This window comes from Oryzias latipes, chromosome 5, assembly GCF_053564925.1.
Source record: "Oryzias latipes strain Hd-rR chromosome 5, Olatipes_Hd-rR_3.1".
NCBI lineage: Eukaryota > Metazoa > Chordata > Actinopteri > Beloniformes > Adrianichthyidae > Oryzias > Oryzias latipes.
In genome coordinates this window covers 25285010-25303060 of record NC_136241.1, presented here as the reverse complement: position 1 = coordinate 25303060, position 18051 = coordinate 25285010, and the positions used below count along the sequence as shown (strand labels likewise).

The window sequence follows — 18051 nt, the reverse complement described above, 5'->3', positions numbered from 1 at the left end:
TTGTTTAGGTAATTGGCATAATTTTAATGGATTCTGAAGCTGAGAAAAGCATCTTTGCATTGAAATGCAAGACTTCACAATAGGGAGATGTTAACACAATCAATGTACACGTCACAATGTGTTTAGAATTACGCTGATTGCGTAGTAGATGGTCGCTGGCAACAGTGACAGTCTTAAAGGGTTAAGGACACACATTTATGTTTTCCGCATTTATATTATTAAGTAATTCCTGTGCTGCAGTTGCCTTAGATCAGGCATGTCCAAAGTCTGGACTGTGGGCCAAATGCGGTGTTCCAATCTCCACAGGCTACTGTCATTTAATCAGTAATCTGCGGCCCTCAAAACTTTCCAATCTGTGTACGTTTTTTCGATTCTGACTGGTTCAATTATGTTATGAGCCATTGTAAAACCTCTTGGAACAACCTGCAGCTACTTGATCTTTAGAGTCTTAAGGGCCAAACAGGAGGAACAGATTTATTTGTTTCTCAGATCAAAACCGCATTGTTTTTTTACTTCTGACTATGATAATCATCCATGTTTTTTTCCTGATCACACGATCTAAGTTTAGAAGTTTAGAGTGAGTATTTTATGTAACTTTTCATATGAAACCAGATTTAATGTTATCATAAGTTTTTTTGATCAGGATAAACCTTTATTTATTTCTGGTCTACAAAAACGAAATTCAATATTCATATTTTGTGTAAATATTGATTTAGTTGTATTTCTGTTCTATGGGAAGAAATGAAAAGTATCCCATTGCAACAAAATTTTCATCAAATAGTTTGACTGCATTTACTAGAGATTAAGGGTTCAAATATGAAGACCAATTGGAGGTTCCAGGTTTAGTAACAGTAGAGGAAAGAATAATTTCACACGCTCTAAAGATATTGTGTTTAGTTAGATGCCATGGAGAGAAAACCAGCAGACGATACCTTTGACCTTATGACAGGAAGTGTTTCTCGCTTAAAAACCCATAAGAACCTATGGTGACATCAGTGTAACAGAAAAAAAAATCAGAAATAGGTTCTGTGGTCCACTTGGTTTGTGGTAAAATACACATAATTTTATTTTCAAGAAAAAAAGGTTTGGGTTCTTATAGGTTATTTTTGAAGAAGTTTCTTGAATTTAGGGGGCAATAAACTGGATTAATTTCCTTCCAATGAATAACTTACCTTCAGCTGAACACAGAAACAAAATCTCAGAAGAACTTCTGTTTTTCCAAAGCATTTTTTAAGTTTCACAGATGTGAATTGCAACAAACACAAAATAGAGGTATGGATTCCCCTCCGTTTTATATAAATGTTTTAACAATAACTCTTACTTTGAAATATCAGGTGCCCCTTAGCAACATTTTTGCCCCTGTAGTTTTCAGCGACACACTCGTAGACTCCACCATCTTCTGGGCTGAAATAAGGGATTTCCAGAACGGAGTGGTTGATCTTAATTTTTGCGGCGAGTGAATTCCCATCAGCTCTTCTCCATGAGATGGAAGGAACGGGACTATAGAAGGAACACGCAGAGGGTTAGTTGGAGCCCCACCAGAGCCTCCTAACATCAACCTTTCTGACTTACTTTCCTAAAGCAAAACATTCCAACTTCACGGACATTCCTTTAGAGATGTGGAGGGTCTCAGGAAAACGAACCTCAATCTTGGGCTCATACTCCCCCATGATCACTGCGCATGAGAACAGGGTTTTAAGATACAATGTCCAGCAGTTAAATTAAAAATATGATACTGGAAAAACCCGTTACTCATCTCCCAGTGTGTGATTTCAGAGCATAACAGGAAGTGAAATTCCTTACCATCCCGTCGCACCACCAGGGGGGTCGGTGAGCTGAACTCGGAGGAATTGGTCATCATGTTTCTCACTGCACAAGTATAATTTCCAGCATCTTCAGCTTCAACTTTGGCAATGTAAAGATTTCCTGTCCTCTGAGAGATAAAGCGACGGGCGTCCTGCTGAAGGGGGCGGGGCTCTCTGTTGGACACCCACGAATATTGGATTTCTGCAGGAGAACATTTCTATGAGTTCTTTCAGATTTTATATTGATCTTTGTATGTTTGATTTTTATTCATGACCATCGTCACAGGCGAAACCAAACCTAAAACCACATTCAGTTGATGCAATAAGTCATAGAAGAAATAAAAAAGTAGAATAACAAAGTAAAGTCCCAATATTTTAGATTTTCCAAATACTTTCTGGGAGGGCGGGAGGGAGGGAGGGACGGACAGACCAACGGATGGATGGATGGATGGATGGATGGATGGATGGATGGATGGATAGATGGATGGATGGATGGATGGATGGATGGATGCATGGATGGATGGATGGATGGATGGATGGATGGATGGATGGATGGATGGATGGATGGATGGATGGATGGATGGATGGATGGATGGATGGATGGATAGATGGATAGATAGATGAATGAGTGGATGATTGATGTATAGACAAATGGGTGGATAGAAAAAATGGATAGCTGGACAGACAGGTGGATGAATGGATAGGTAGACATATGAGTAGACAAATGATGGAGAGACAAACATGTTGAATGGATGAATAATGGATAAGATAAGATAACATATTCTTTATTGATCCCACGTTGGGGAAATTCACTTGCTACAGCAGTTCAGTGCAAAAAAAGAGAAAGAAAAAAAGAGGAGAAGAAAAACAGCAATGTGCAAAAGATTGGTGTTCAAAATGTGCAAAAATACAAAAATACAATTACAAAATGTGCAAAAAAAATACAAAAAGTAATAACTTATGTACGCTATTACGACATAACGTATGTTGTGCGTAATAATAAAATTAAATAAATAAAGTTAAAAAAAATAGACAGACGGATGGATGAATGGATGGATGGATGGATGGATGGATGGATGGATGGATGGATGGATGGATGGATGGATGGATGGACAAACAGATGGGTGGTTGGATGGATGACCAGCAAACAAATGTATGGATGGATGGATGGACAGACAGACTTAAAACATGGACAGACAGATAGTTAGATAGATGTATAGTTGACTGGATGGGAAGAACATCCCCATGGGTGGGAAGACAGACAGACAGACAGACAGACAGACAGACAGACAAACGGCCAAATATATGGACAGTATGATGGCTGAAAGGATGGACGAAGGCGCGGTCTGTTCTATATATTTCATGGTAAAAATAGAATGTAGACTTCCACTTTTATCATCAGATGGATTAATAAGGACAGACGTCGAGATGATGATAAAGAATGGGAGGAAGGTGTAAACGTCACAGTGAAACCCACACATGCAGGCTGGAGATATGGAGAGAACGGTGCAGGAAGAGCAGAATGAAGTCAGCCCTCCAGAAGCAGACAAACGGCTTACTGCGGCCATTCCTGCAGACACGACGGATGCTACAAAGTTCCACTCACTTTCTTGAGGGGACACTGAATTAAAACCATTAGAAGAGAAGCGAGGGCAAGAGCTGACGGACCTTTCATGATTAGAACCTATCAGAGAGCGGCACTGCTAAAGAGCTGTGGTCTCACAGCAAAGGACTCGCAGCCACATAATCCTGAGTCCTCTGACACAGCCAAACTCTCAGAGCTGCTCCTTTTGGCCACTTAGGTATCGATTGCCCAGAGAGGTTTCAGGCGATTGTTTCTTTGATTTCCTGAAGAACAGCATCAAAGCCTTTAGGAAGCTTTGAAATCATCCGAAATCCAATTTTGGGGCATTTTCAATTTTTGGGCACCTGAAGCTGGCATTGTGACACTGAGCTAATCCCATCAAGTGTGTGACTATGCTCTGTTTTTTGAGTGGAATCGAGATGGAAGCGTTTAAAGCAAGATGGAGGCAGGTTGGAGGGCAAATTGCTGGAGTGTGGAATCCCACTTGGCCGGAGGTTTTATCAGGAGACAGAGAGCATGGAAAGGAGGGAACCCTGGCGTGAAATTGTGCTGGTGGGCAGGAGTCGCCGCAGGACAGCGGACCACTTTGATGGAGCGCTAATCAGCTGCACACAGATTACACAGCGGTGCGCGGCATAAACGCTCCTGCTGCCACAACAGACTTACCCAGCAGAAGACCGGCCAGCAGAAACCCCCCCACCGGTGGAGAAGACAAAGCACCCCATACTTCAGAGAGCCCACTTTTGTTGTTTTTGCGGGTTTCTCACCTATTACTTTGCCCAAAAAAATCCTATTCCTCAAAAGATTACAAGTTTCATTATAGCTGAATAAATAACCCATCTGTACAGTCAAGTATGATCAAGTATTTGCTCCCTGAACTGAAAAACTACTCCTTTTCCACCCTCAGCAGCAACGTCTGAATTTCATTTAGAGGGTCAGTTTCTTGTTCTGCTGCTTTTCAGCTTCAAGCCTTACTTACTTGCACTCGTATGGGGGATGACCTGTATGGGGACAACGGGTTTCTATGTAGACAGGGGTCATGGAGGGTTGTAGAACACCTTGAGAAAGGAACCGCAAGGTTCGCCTTTTAACGAGACCTAGGAAGCACATTACACCAATCCTAAAATCTCTGCACTGGCTCCCTGTCAGCTCCAGGATTGATTTTAAGCCCTTAGGTCCTCAGGTGCAGGCCTGCTGAAGGTCCCTAGGGTCATGACAAAGAATCACGGCGAGGCCTCGTTCAGAAACTGGGGGCCTCTTCTGTAGAACGGCCTACCTGAGGATGTGAGGGCCTCATCTACTGTCGAGGTTTTTATAAAAGAAACTAAAGACACACCTGTTTAACTCAGTTTTTAATTACATCTCATATCATAACTTTTCGAAGCTTTATTTTTTTTTTTACTATTATGTTTTATGATATTTTATCACATATAGCTACCAGCTGGGTAGCTCGGTTTTGTAAGGTGAGAGACTATCATGCAGGAATCCAGGGTTCGATTCCCGGAGGGGAATGAGCAATGGTACTGGGGGCAATTACCATATCAATGGCATTAACATCACTCAGTGAGGGTCCTTAGGCAAGACCCTTAACGCTACCGCCTCCCGAGCGCGGCTTGTCTGCAGCTCACCGCTCCCCCAGGGGATGGGTCAAATGCGGAGATCAAATTTCGCACACCTAGGTGTGCGACAGAAAGGTACTTAAAAGAAAAAAATTTGTTAAATCTAGAATTTTTACTATATTTTATGATATTTTTTCACATACTTATTTGTTTATTGTAATTTTTTTTCTTTTCTTTTTTTACTCTTATATTTTATGATATTTTAACACATATTTATTTGTTTAATGTTCAGCCAAGTTAGACTGTTTACGAGTGTTTTCTCACCCTTAGCTGGGGTGTTTGTGTCTATGCTGACACCCCGGCCAACAGGAGGACAGGGAGGACGGCGCCTTCTGGGTTCTCTCTCCTAACCTTTTTCTTTAGTCATTTCTCTCTTACTTGTGTTTGTTTTTGTGTATTTTATTGTGCGGGGCTTATTTAATTACTTTAGTGCGTGAATAGGGATTGGTGTTTTCTGCATTCTTGTTTGTTTTTATGTACAGTTGTTTTGTTTGTTTTACATGAAAGGTGCTTTATAAATAAAATTAATTTGATTTGGAACTTAATGCGTACTGTAAGGTGGTGCTGTTGTACACTGCCTTTATGTTATACTCTACTCATTAGAGTATAATGACTGTGGCCAAATGCCACACGCACGATTGATAAGTGCCCATAGGATGCCTGTGGTATGCCTACACAAACTACACTTTTACTGTTTGATTTCTGAAATCATGCTACAAACAAGAAACGCAGACACATCGCGCGAACAGCCTCAACACACAGCTTGCACGTTATGCTGGTTTTGGGGGTTTAAACATTTTTTTTAATCGTACAAAATGTTTGCATGTCACCTACTTCACCTTTACGTTCCCCTCATGTGTTGTTTAAGTGCATGCTACGACCTGTTGCTCGCAGCATGCCCATCGAAGAATGTGCAGAAACGTTTTCACTCTGCAGGTCCACCGAGAGCTATAGGGTCTTGATATGTAGTGCAAAGTTTGGCCAGTTTTTCACCTGCAGACACCTATAGAGGCAATTGCGACTAAGCCATTAGCAAATGAACTCACAGCTATAGTTCTTGTTGAAGATTTTTTGGTAGATGCCGAGAAGTAGCATCACACCGTCACACCTCTGTGTTTGACTGTTGCTTAGAGGTTCTTTTCCTCTTCTGTCTACTCGGTCCACTGGATTTTTGTCCCAAATTTTTGAAGATATTCCAGATGTTTTTTTCTTTAATGTTAGATGAACTTTTGTTTTCTTTGGGGTCAGCAGTTTCCTTCCAAGCACTTACTCATGGATCGGAAAAAGTTTCTTTCTGACTATTGAATCCTGAACCACAACTTAGTGACCTCTTTTATGAAACTCCCCAAACTGCCGAAATGTCTTTTTATTTGTGTTAAATAAAACAAAACAGTATCTATTCTGGTCTGTTTCTAAGGCTCATAATTGCAGAACGAGACCTGACAGTGATCGAGCCCTGAGCCGGTCAGACATCTCAAGGTTAGCTGAAGGTTAAAGAGCATGCGGCTGTAAAGGACAGACGAAGCAGGGGTCTTTACATGCACCAACCCCCAACCCCCCAGCCAACAGGTCAGAAAAAGCAGGCAGAAAACAGCCTGTCAGAGTTCAAGAAGAACAGCGACAGCCGAATGATCAGGGTTGTAAAAGCAGAAGCCATTGTGGTGTTACAGGGAGATAATAGTCAGCAGTGAGGAACAATAAAACTGCTGAGATTGTCAAACCTCTGCAGGCAGAGCATAAGAGTTACAGCTTGAGCGCCGTACCTCCATGATGGGAAGGGGGGGCACAGAGCAGAACCACAGCTTGACCCTCCCTGACTGACACTGGGTTCCTCGGCTTCCTGCTGAAGCTCTGCAGAACTGTGGAAAAAGAAGAAAAAACATAAAAATAAACCAAACCACCTTTTATCCGGGTTAAAGAAAAGTGAACATTTTCGTTGGTGAGCGATGCACCAACTGGGAGTTTGGGGAGCTTTCACCTTTAATTAAGTGCTGCACAATAAGAAAATAGTAGGTAGGGTGGAGGTAGGTGGTGGGGGTGGGCACATCAATTCCTGGAAATACCATCGGGTCCCAAAAGAGCACAGCAAAATATCAGCCTTCATGAAATCAGAGCTGCAAAACATCAAGTCTTCAAGTCTTCCACTGCTGAGACTCCCGGTAAGAACGAGATGTTTTAAACTTAAAGCTGCCTGCAGGCGGTACCCGCCCCTGCCTTCCCCCTTTTGACCCGCCTTCACTGGTCAGAGCTGCATGTGAAAAATTCATTGTTTTTGCTCCATAGTAACAATGACCTTTTTTATCTCCTGGGTGCATCAAACTGGTCTATGTAGTTTTTGGAAGAATCCGCAAAAGTAAATTTTCTGATTTCCTCGGCAACCGAGGTTTTGTGTTAACCACACCCACTTGCCTAACATGTTAATATCCTCTGTCATATTGTTTTATTCAGCTTGAGCCAACAATGTCTGTGATACATTTTGCCAATATTCAGGTGAGAAACGTGTGAGAAACAGGGAAACGGCAGTTTTGCGAGCGTGAAAACGTGAACGCTGTTAAAAGTCTACAAGAATATTTTTTGTCAGCTTGCTAATGACGCTTGAGAAGTTAGGAGGTGATAGATCAAAATCCGTGGAAGAGTTAAAATTTGTAGAAGGTACTGAAGGTTATGTTTTGGAAAAAGTCAACATGGAAACCTCTACCCAAGGTCAAAGGTCAACAAAACTTTGGTTGTATTGTCGACTACAGACTTTGTTTTTGATTTTGTTAGTGGATTTTGACATTTTGGGAGTTTTTGAGAGATTTTGGTCCCATTCATATTTTTTTGGCAATAATGATATCACAGTGGGAGAATGTTGTGATTTCATTATTTTTGGGAGTGGGGGTATGCCCGAAATTAATTTTCACTGGATGCAAGGTGTGTGCGAATTTAGGTTAATTGTGATTATTCCGGGGTCACATTTTTGATGTAATGGACACTAAGAAAGACAGTAGAATTGGGAAAACAATGTAGGACTACTGGAGGACACAATTACAGGAAAGAAATGCACCCAAAAAATTATTTTAATTTTAAAGTAAGGATCTGATTTCATACGATGTTGGCCGTCTTCAATCTCATGGAGACGGGCTCATAACTATGAGGATGTGCATTTCACCTGAAAGCCAGATAAAACCTGCAGGATCTTCGATGTTATGAACGCATTTCCGTCCAGGAACAATGAAGAGAGGCGCAGAATTTCCTGCCAGTCAAGATAACACTTTATTAGATCTGGATTGAAGTGGGAGGAGGGGTAAGGGAAGAGGGGAATCATCAGCAAACCCCCACCTTTCACTCAAGACGAAAGAAAATAATGCTGACATTAGGAAATGTCAATGATATTAGAAATGTAGGGGGTGATGCTACTATTTGTTTTCCGGCGTTTAGTAAATGCCATTTCCATAAAGCTCTGTTGAGTACTCAGTGCTCAAAGCAGCAGCTGATTATTTTCCCTGTCTCAAAATAAAAGAGAAAAGGATTTAGTGAAACTACCTTCCAGAGGTTTTTCCACACAAACAAATCTTTGATTTTTTTCATTTCCTGTATATATTCTTCCATTTGTGAACCTAAACCACAGATTTTCTGTAAAACGTAGTGAAGCTTTAGTGGAATTCTAAGAAGGAAGATCTACCTTACTTACAGGTATGCTGGGTTGAGCCCATTGACTGTATATGAGAACTGGACAGAGTGACCCTTCACCAACTCACATTGCAAACAGTAAGTACCTGCTGGCTCCAAGAAGTCAAAATCCCATAGATTTATATTGAGAAAAAAATTATCAATGAATTGATCCCTCAAGTTTATAGTTTGTGGCCAAAATTTTGTATTTTGTGTGCACAATTTAGTATTTTTTGGACACAAATAAACCTTTTATTAACATATTGTGTTTCAGTTTTTTGTCTTAATTTTTTAAAGGTTATTAGCATCAGAGAATGTCACTGTGATCCTTTTAAACATCCAGCAGGGACACCATGACAAGAAATGACGGTTTGCACAATCCCAAGTGTAACACCTCATGCTTCTGATCTGACAGATCTGTCCTGGAGGTAAAAATAAAGACACAAAAGTGCTAATTCCCGAAACTCGAGTTAGGTCACATGTTAACCTTTCCCCTATTTCTGACAGGTTTCAATATTTTGTAAATACATTTTTGAGTCACTGTCTGAAAGCAAAAAGTTGCTAATGCTTTGTCTAAGCTTTGTCTAAGTTTGGTCTAGTTCAGTCAACTGACTGTTGCGTTTAACAATGTTAGTTTGTCAGACTTTAGATAAGTTTCCAGCCACTTGACAGCAGCGTAAATAAAAGATCTTGATATAAAATATGGAGCCCTCCATCAGCGTAGCAGAAGACTCAGTATGTTGGACTCACATGCAAACTGGACTCTTGCATTGCGGCTGACGATGGTCCCAAAAACGTTGGTTGCGATGCACTGATACACTCCTCCATGACTGATGAAATCAGGGTTGCTGATCAGCAGGTTCCCCTCTAGAAGTCTATAGTTAGAGTCAGAGTTTGTATCTAGGTCCTCTCCATTTACTTTCCACCTATGGGTTAAGAAAAGCACAGTAGCTCTTTTAAAATTGTTAACAATCTGAGTTGGTTGGCAAGATGACTCCCTGGTTTGAACTCAGCAATGATCCACCCCTATGACCTCATGGTTGATTAAAGCCCTTACCTGTAGTGAGGAGGAGGATTTCCTTTGGCTTTACAATTGATGATGACCAAGTTATCACCTGTGCTCATTGGGAAGATAATGTCACTGGGTTCCTGGGAGAAGACGGGACCATGGCGAGCATTTTCTGTAAAGTGAAAGCAGCAAACAAATTAGGAGAGGACATCCCCGGACTGACTGGATCCAGAACGCGCTCATGTGTAACCCACAAGCAGAGAAGGCCACGCTTGAGGATCACTATGAGAGCAGTCTAATAATAATCCAACAGCACAGTGTACATTGTTGGCAAGGTTAATTTATATTAAACATATAAGCATTAGACCTCAGAGAGCTCCCTCTGTTCTTATTCTGTTGGGACTATTTGTTATTTGTCTAACTAAGATGACAGTTTTCACTTTTTCATTCAAAATCATAACCTTACATGACACTTAGGTATGTAAATTATTGAGTTTGTCAAATAACTTTATTTCCCAACTCCGAAACACCAACTTTCTTTGCGCAAACCTATTATGTGAAAGTTTTATTGTGAGTTTTTAATCGCTTAGTCTCCAAAATACGTTGACCAAACAACAGAACTGTATAGTGAATGGAGATTTGGGGCCAATCTCCGGCCTTATCTAAGTTTTGTGAATCTGGGGTATAGGCGGAGAAAATGTCATACCATTAAGGTTATTTATAGGACTTGCCCTGGTAGCTTGGTGCTCAGCCATTGGTGAGTTGAGTGGTGTAAGCAGCATCATTGCAGGTGTGGTTTTCTCTAATGGTATGGCTAGCCAAGCACCACTTACCTCCATAGCACTTGCTCTACGATGCTTCCTGGCTCTCTACAGGCGCTGTCTGGATGTATGTACGTCTACAATCACCAAGGGTTGTTTTGGTGTGGTTTTTCTAGTATGGTAGGGCCTTAACGGCTTCATTTTTTTCCTTCTAACATCTATAGTTTAAGACATTTGATGTGAGTTTAGGGCCTCACTATAGTCTTTAAAGAAACAATTTTTTGCAGTAGGTACCCCTGTCAATTCAAATCATCTGCCTTACTCAGTACAGTCTGGGTATGAGTCCAATTAATTCAGCATTTTTGATGTGACTGCAATATTATGGTAAATAATGGTGTCAAATTCTCTCGTAGTACATTTTAAAAAAATCCTGGTGCTCCAGAAGCCTTGTTTAACAACATTATCCGCTGGTCGGTGTTGGGTTCGTGTCTGTGATCAAAATAATGCTCTGGTGTTGGCTGATTGAGAGGGAGGTGCACATTTAATATTACAACACAGACCCCCCCGTATTCATTTTCACAGACCATAACCGTTTACAAAAGACACATACCTTCCTGAACCCACCGCAGTATCCACCTAATCTTTATTCGCTGTCTCATTCCTTTGTGCTTCCCTGTTGGTTCCTACTGTTGACTTAGCTTTGAATGGTTGCCATAGCAACGGGTCCGCTGAGTGTAGAGCATCATTTTAATTTAAAAAGAAAAAAAATAATTTATATATATATGTATGTTTTGCCAGGCCAGCGGTATGTGCCAATTTTTTTGTGTTTCCTCAGGAGTTGACGGTTCATTATTGATTTCCAAATAAAACACAATTATGGAATTTCTCTTTTTTTCTGATAGCTCTGCACATTTAAATAACAGAGGCGGCATAATGACACAGAGCAAGTGACAGTGACGTTAAAAACAAATTAGTCAGCTCTCAGGAAACTGCATGTAAACTCTGCTTGCTGTTATAATTAACTGTCAACATTTTTGCTTTGAGTAGATTTTGCATTTAATAAGCTGTCTAATGCAGGCGGATGTTCCCCATTAAGATGAGAGAACAATTAACAAAAGATAACCTACTGGTTAAGCTGCACACAAGTCTTAAACCCATTCATATAATTAACTTTAGACTTCTTTGAAAGATTGTCTGTACATACAAAATTTATTTTGTTGGTAATTTCCACTTGTGACGTAAACAATAGACTTCAATTTTTTTTACTACTGAAAGCAGTTATAAAAAACATTCATATAACTTAACCTGTCTTAAGCTTCAATAATCCATTTTTCACTACTAGTTCTCATTCTGGTTCTCATTCCAATGGATTCTGAAGCTGAGAAAAGCAGCTTTGTGCCAAACATGTTGAATGATTGAGTAAACGATCAAAGACTTAGGGCAGTTCAAGGACCCTGTGTTGTTTTGCTGTCCCTGACAACAGTGCCAGTGCTAAAGGGTTAATCTGTCTCACCAAAGAGCTAGCTCCTATAAGCAGATATTTTTCTGTGATGAAGTGTAGACACGAGCAGAGGCATAGGGCTAGAAACAAAGTCATTCTGGCTATGAACTAGGGGTGTGCAAAAATATCGATATGGTGCTATATCGCGATATTTAGTCCTGCGATTGATTCTCGAGACGTCTTAATCAAGTATCGACCTTTTATTTATGTTTAAAGACCCTGTAAAACGTTATATTAACCATTCTTTGGTAAGACAATTCTACGGAGGGGCGATAGGGGGCGCTCGTTGCGAGATTGGATGTTGCGGGCGGACGAAGGAGAATACACATTCAAACAAAAATGGCGGAGGGGAAAAACAAGGAGAAGCGAGAGCAGCAATTAAAAGACGCTCCGGCAGCATTGAAACTGCATCACCCGGAGTTGTGTGAGAAAGCCGTGGCTGCTGCTGGCCTGAAGCAAACACAGCCCGGCGTGGATACCTTTATCCAGGAGAAGCTACCGCCTACTTCTGCGAGAGCAGATAACAAACGGAAAACGGTCTCCGTCCCTGCAGCGAGGTGGAGAAGGAGGTTCATTCTTTACTTCATGTCATCTTGTTATAGATATTAAACAGTTGTTTCATGATGTGAACTGTTGATTTGAAAACTGAACAGAACTTGGAATCAGTTGATCCAGTTCATAGGAGGTGGGGATAACTTGAGAAGCCGGATGGAAGGTTTGAAGAACAACGTTTGGTAGCTCTTGAGTATACCCTCATTTTACAGAAGAATACGTTTATGGAGGGGTGTACAAATGAGATCTCTATGGACCTTCAAAGTAAAACTTTTTAGAGTGTTCTTATGTGTACCATAACAGTAAAAGTAAGCAACTGAAAACTGCAGTGAAAATGTTGGAAAAGTAATTCCTTGCTTGACTAAAAACACTAAAAAAAAAAAAAAACTTTTCAAAACAAATACGAAACACATGCTTTGGTCAGGTGGATACCGTGGTAAAGTCAGGGGAGGTAGCAATCCGATGGCAAAATGAGTTAAAACTAATTTGATCAAATTAAAAAAAATCTGTCAAATGATGTGCTTTGGATTTTGATTGAAACCCGAGCCTAGGTGCAGATGTTACATGGGCTCCCCAGAACAAAGCCGGCTTATGACTGGAGCATACCATTGCTGTAGCGACCCATGTCTCCAATATAATGTGTGCACAATACAGAAATAATAGTTTTTCATTATGATAACTTTTACAACCTATTTGATACGAGTACGACTTCTCTGATCATGGAAAAAAACGATAGAAGAGACCACTGTGCTGCACTTTTGGGGAGTGAGGCAATAAGGTGCTTCAGATCATTTAACATCAAAGATGTTCCCAGCGACACCTGAATAATACACACTCTTTGACATACTGTAACTCTTCGACCATTCATGTGAGTCAGCTGATTTTAACGTGGGGGTGAGTACCAGTGCCAATTAGGTACAGGCATCGGTGCATCCAGTACTACCGGTACTACCGGTACCGTATACTTTGTTAACTGTGGCACTTAATTTCGGTTGGATTGGATACATTGTGTTGGGTTGGATACATGTGGCCTGGCCGGTCAGACGGCGGTCGCATTTGAAAAGATCAGATACGTATCGGATTCAGGACCACATATCCTAGTGGCCTGGGTCGCTTTTGAAAAGATCGGATCTGTGTCGTTCAGACTGTCATGAAAAGACCAGATACAAGTCGCATAGGAGCAAAAAAATCTGAATTACAGCCAGCAGTGTGAACAAAACCTAAATATGACTTTCATTGAATGTTGATTGTTTTTTCTTGCTTTTCTAAGCACAACTTAAAAAAAATGGATTAAATTGATTAAAGCCCCAGTTTAAGCTTTTCATAACAACTAAAAATGCCATAGAGGGTCAAAATGGAAATGTATTTGAATTGCATTTTACTTCATATTCAACTTGACAAGAAATAGTTATAAAAACAAGATTAGATATGCTCTGCTGTCCCTTTGGCTTTTTCTGCTGCTGTGTGTTGTGTGTTTACATGTGTGCACACCAGTACAGAACATCTGCTAAAAGACCTGAGGATGGCAGTTCATAGCTGCGGTTAGCAGGAATTAGAAGTCTGAGACGAGAAGGAAATTTAGAGAATTACCACAGAGATTCCTGAAAAACAGGGTTTTGTGCTTAAATTACCATTTGCAATAAAATCCATAAAACCAAACAGATAATGTATTAAAATAACTTCAACAGAAATATTAACTACTTGATTCAGGTTTAATGGAGTTTTGATAGAATTTAGCCTTGTTTAACATATTTCCACAGCCAGCAGGATGACTTTGTCAAAACATTTGCATGACAACTTTGATCATCACAACAGATCATGTGACGAAAGCAGATCCTGCAAAGCTGTTCTTGCTTGTATGCACGACGTGGGCTCTGTCAGGCTTGTCCATCTGGTCTGCTCCAGATAAACTATTAATGCTCTAAAGTAATTAACTGATGGTGAATAGGGATGGGTACTGTTTGGATTCTATCCGGTGCTGAACTGGTACTTTTGAAATTGTTCCGGTAAATGGCGTTTGCTATGTTTCCTTCCTTCTGACAGTCTGCACTGCAACGCTGCATCTCTTTTTTCACAGATGCTGAAGTATTCATATATTTCACTGTTCGTTGCCACAATGTCAGTCTTTTGAGTGTTGTACACGTCACTTTTATCCATGAAGTTGCAGGACTAGAAACTTTTGCTGTAAAGTACAGAAAAATGTTTGCTTCCATCGCCATCTGAGCTCTTCCCACCCTCACGGCCCCACTCATTCTAATGTTTGGCTAGAATTGTAAATCAGACCTGAATTGAATGCAAGGGATTGATATGTTGGAAACAAAGCACCAAAAGGAAGTACTGATGATACCATATACATCTGTACCACTGGTACCGTCTTGGCACAAAGTTTTGGTACACAATATTCATTTGGGGAAAATCTTCAGGGTGCCATTTCGCCAGAGGTAGCATGGAGAGTCAAAAAACAAACTGACAAAACCATAACTAAATGCAAACCCTTTGTCACATGCACCCTTAGAGGGGTTGACTCGTACGGGTACTGCAGGTTTTAGGGTTGTCTGAGCCCATAAAGGGTCATAGGCAGGTGTGGCCACTTTTCAAAGAGTGCACAGGTGTGGCTTGTGCAGCCTCCTTAAGGGTTGTCATGAAAATTTAATTCTGCGATTGTCACGTGTGTGGCAAGTGTATTGTGAAGTATTCATAAGGATAATGTAAGTTGCACACATCCGGCATGAATGTAGTTTTACTAGAGGTGTCAAATTATCTTGTAAATCGCAATTAATTATTTACAGACAAACTACTGCATTTTTTATTTTATTCATTACATTTTTTTCTCTAAAACTAAATAAGCTTATCAGATGTTGTTTTTTAGACAGTTTACATGGTTTAGCGTATGCAGGTAGTCTCTCACTAAAAAGTATTCAGTACTAAAATGGGGCGGGGGTTAGTCAGGGTCATGGCCTCAGGGATTAAGAGAATCGATATTTATTTTATCTTGAAAGGACTTAAACCTGTCTTTCACCACTCATCGCCACGCCGTCCGTCTTTTATGGACCATTCTATACGTTACTCTTATTCATCAGGTCACTCACATTTAATCTTTTCATGTGAAGTGCATGTATATGTTCAAAAAGCTGCACTGAACTAGGCAAAGAAATCCACGTTTTTTACATAGTACTGATCGTATAGCCCGGCACCAGTACCAACTTGGCACGAAGTTTTGGTACCGATCCCTAATGGTGAACCAATTCCTTCCATAAAATCCCACATTTCTTTACACTTTTTCCTCCTCACTGGCCTAACTGTCCTGAATGAAGCTAAATCCTTCTCCCCAACGTAAGTCTGGGACCTCTTCTATGTATGGTTTGCTAACCTTGAGTAGGACAATGAGCGTTCCCCAACCACATCATCATTGTCATCCTAATGGGAGTGGGAGTCTTTGCCGCAGGTGGGGGCTTCGCTTCAGCAGCCTCTGAGGGAGGTGCTTCATATTTTACCCAAACAGCAGTGTCCTTAAATTAAACAAATTAATGAACCTCTAATCGCTGGGCTGTTTCGCATGGGAAATGATTGAGTGCTTTGTGTTTCTGGTTTGAGTACACACCAGCTGGACTGACCGCTGGTATACATGAACACACATGAGCGGCGAGGCGTAATTAAACTTAATTAGGCTTCATGGGAAAACATGCAAATGGGAGCTTCATAGGGAGTAGAAAGGCACCGCGTAACCTTCCATTCCTACACCAGGAAAAAAAATAAAAAAAGATAAGATCCTGTAAATGTGACTGAGAAGAGTTAACACCAGTTCAGTTGCGTTAGCTGGGATCTGGGTCTGAGACCAGAAAAAGGCAGTGGGAAAGAGCTCCTGCACCTACGTGGAGGAGTTTATTATCTTGGGATCTTGTTCGTGAGTGATAGAAGACGAAGACAGGTGGATTGGTGCTGTGTCCGCTGTGTGTGGGTCCATTGTGGTAAAAACATTAGCTGAGTCACCAAAGCTCTCAGTTTTTCGGTCAATCTCTGTTCAAACTCTCACCGATGGTCGTGAGTTCTGGGTCATAATCAAAAGAACAGGGTTCTGGGTACAAGCGGCTGAAATGAGTTTCCATTGCAGGGTGGTTGGGCACTACTTTAGACATAGGGGAGAGAGCTCAGAGTAGAGTCGCTACTCCAGAGGAGCCATCTGATGTTGCATCTGTGTTCAAGATGCCCCATGTCCCACCGGGGGGAAACCCCTAAAAAGACCTAGGACACACTGGAGAGGCTGCATCTCTCAACTGGTCTGGGAATTTACTTTCCATGTAGTGGAGAAAAAATGTATGCACTGTATTTTGCGTACTATTGGGTGCACCGGATTATAAATCCCACCGTAAATGAATGATCTATTTTTTAACTTATGTCATAAATAGTGCGCACGAAACTATAAGATAAATTAAGCAAGAAAAAAAGAGTCAGAGACTTAAACTTTATTAACCATGTTTGTGACACGTCACGCATTAGCAAAGTTAGTATATTAACAATACTTGCCATGCCTTGTTTGCAACACATAAAAACAGACTGATACAGCTAAAACAAACCTTACTGAGAATATGTTAACTCCCAACCTTGTTTGTAACATGCCAATAAACCAGTCTGACACGCTACATGTTAGCGTGTTTACAAAACACCCAACCTTGTTTGGAACTGATTAAAAAAAACAGACTGACATTTGAAAGATTGCCTTGTTCCTCTTATGAACACAGAAAACACAACCAGAATGAACTTTTTTAAATTGCACTTTGGATTATAAGGATTTTTGAAAAAATGTAGCCTTTTAGGAGTGTCTTATAGTGCAGAAAATGCAATATTTAAAAAGTGTCATAGAATTCCAGGGCGGTGTGAATGTAGCTTTAGACTTTCATTCCAGGAGAAAGATTTTGAATTTCTGTTGAAAGAAAACAGTAAAACTTTGTGTTAAAGAATATAAAGTCAACCTGCATTTTAGTCCAATTTTCTCGGGGATGTACCATCGTGTGCCTTTTGAGAAAGCCAGACATCCCAATAGTCTTTGGATGCAAAAGCTGATAAATGAAGCCACCTTCTGTGACTTTTCTAATTAAATGAGGGGCTGGAACATGCTCAATACGGCGAAAGCTCACCGTCAAAGACTTTTCAGAAGTGTCATAAATAAAAAACGTGACTTTGTCTTGGCACCTTACCAGCAAGGCAGTCTTTGAGTGACAGAAGAATTAATAGTTCCCATGGCAACAGCATCTTCATTTTCCAAGGTCAAAGCTTCTCTTTCTTTTTCGTCCAGCTGCCGGAGAGCACACAACTCTTCCTGGGTAAACACTGCCAGTTTCTCCCCTGGAAGAGATAAAAAAACAACCCTTTATAAGAAATCTACATCAATTCTAATTGGAAAAAAAAAGGCTGCACACTTTAAAGCCCATTGAGACATGAATGAATATTTCAGCTGCAAAAGGAGGGTATGACTTGAAATCTCCAGCTTGAAACATAACCAGCCGGGACTTATTTCAGCAGGTTTGCTGCAGAAACACAAATATTTGTGCGAAGAGGGACCTGCCAAAA

At 40.7% G+C, this 18051-nt stretch overlaps 1 protein-coding gene and 1 long non-coding RNA gene across 2 annotated transcripts in view; both read right to left on the bottom strand.

The window, feature by feature from the left end:
* cntn6 (contactin 6) overlaps nucleotides 1-11421 on the bottom strand; it is a 60804-nt gene extending 49383 nt beyond the window's left edge. Inside the window, exons 1-7 of the mRNA XM_078947539.1 lie at nucleotides 11041-11421; nucleotides 9718-9841; nucleotides 9411-9586; nucleotides 6773-6868; nucleotides 1804-2007; nucleotides 1573-1675; nucleotides 1322-1500 (exon numbers count right to left, since the gene is read on the bottom strand). Of these exons, the coding sequence (XP_078803665.1) occupies nucleotides 1322-1500; nucleotides 1573-1675; nucleotides 1804-2007; nucleotides 6773-6868; nucleotides 9411-9586; nucleotides 9718-9841; nucleotides 11041-11089 (931 nt within the window). The 5' untranslated portion in view covers nucleotides 11090-11421. The remainder of the gene's footprint in view (nucleotides 1-1321; nucleotides 1501-1572; nucleotides 1676-1803; nucleotides 2008-6772; nucleotides 6869-9410; nucleotides 9587-9717; nucleotides 9842-11040) is intronic.
* A 5510-nt stretch (nucleotides 11422-16931) lies between these two features.
* Nucleotides 16932-17801, bottom strand: LOC144992197 (uncharacterized). The gene is made up of 2 exons (XR_013656071.1): nucleotides 17679-17801; nucleotides 16932-17404 (listed from the first exon to the last, which is right to left on the bottom strand). It is a non-coding gene; the product is annotated as an uncharacterized LOC144992197 (long non-coding RNA).
* Between the last annotated feature and the right edge of the window lie 250 nt (nucleotides 17802-18051).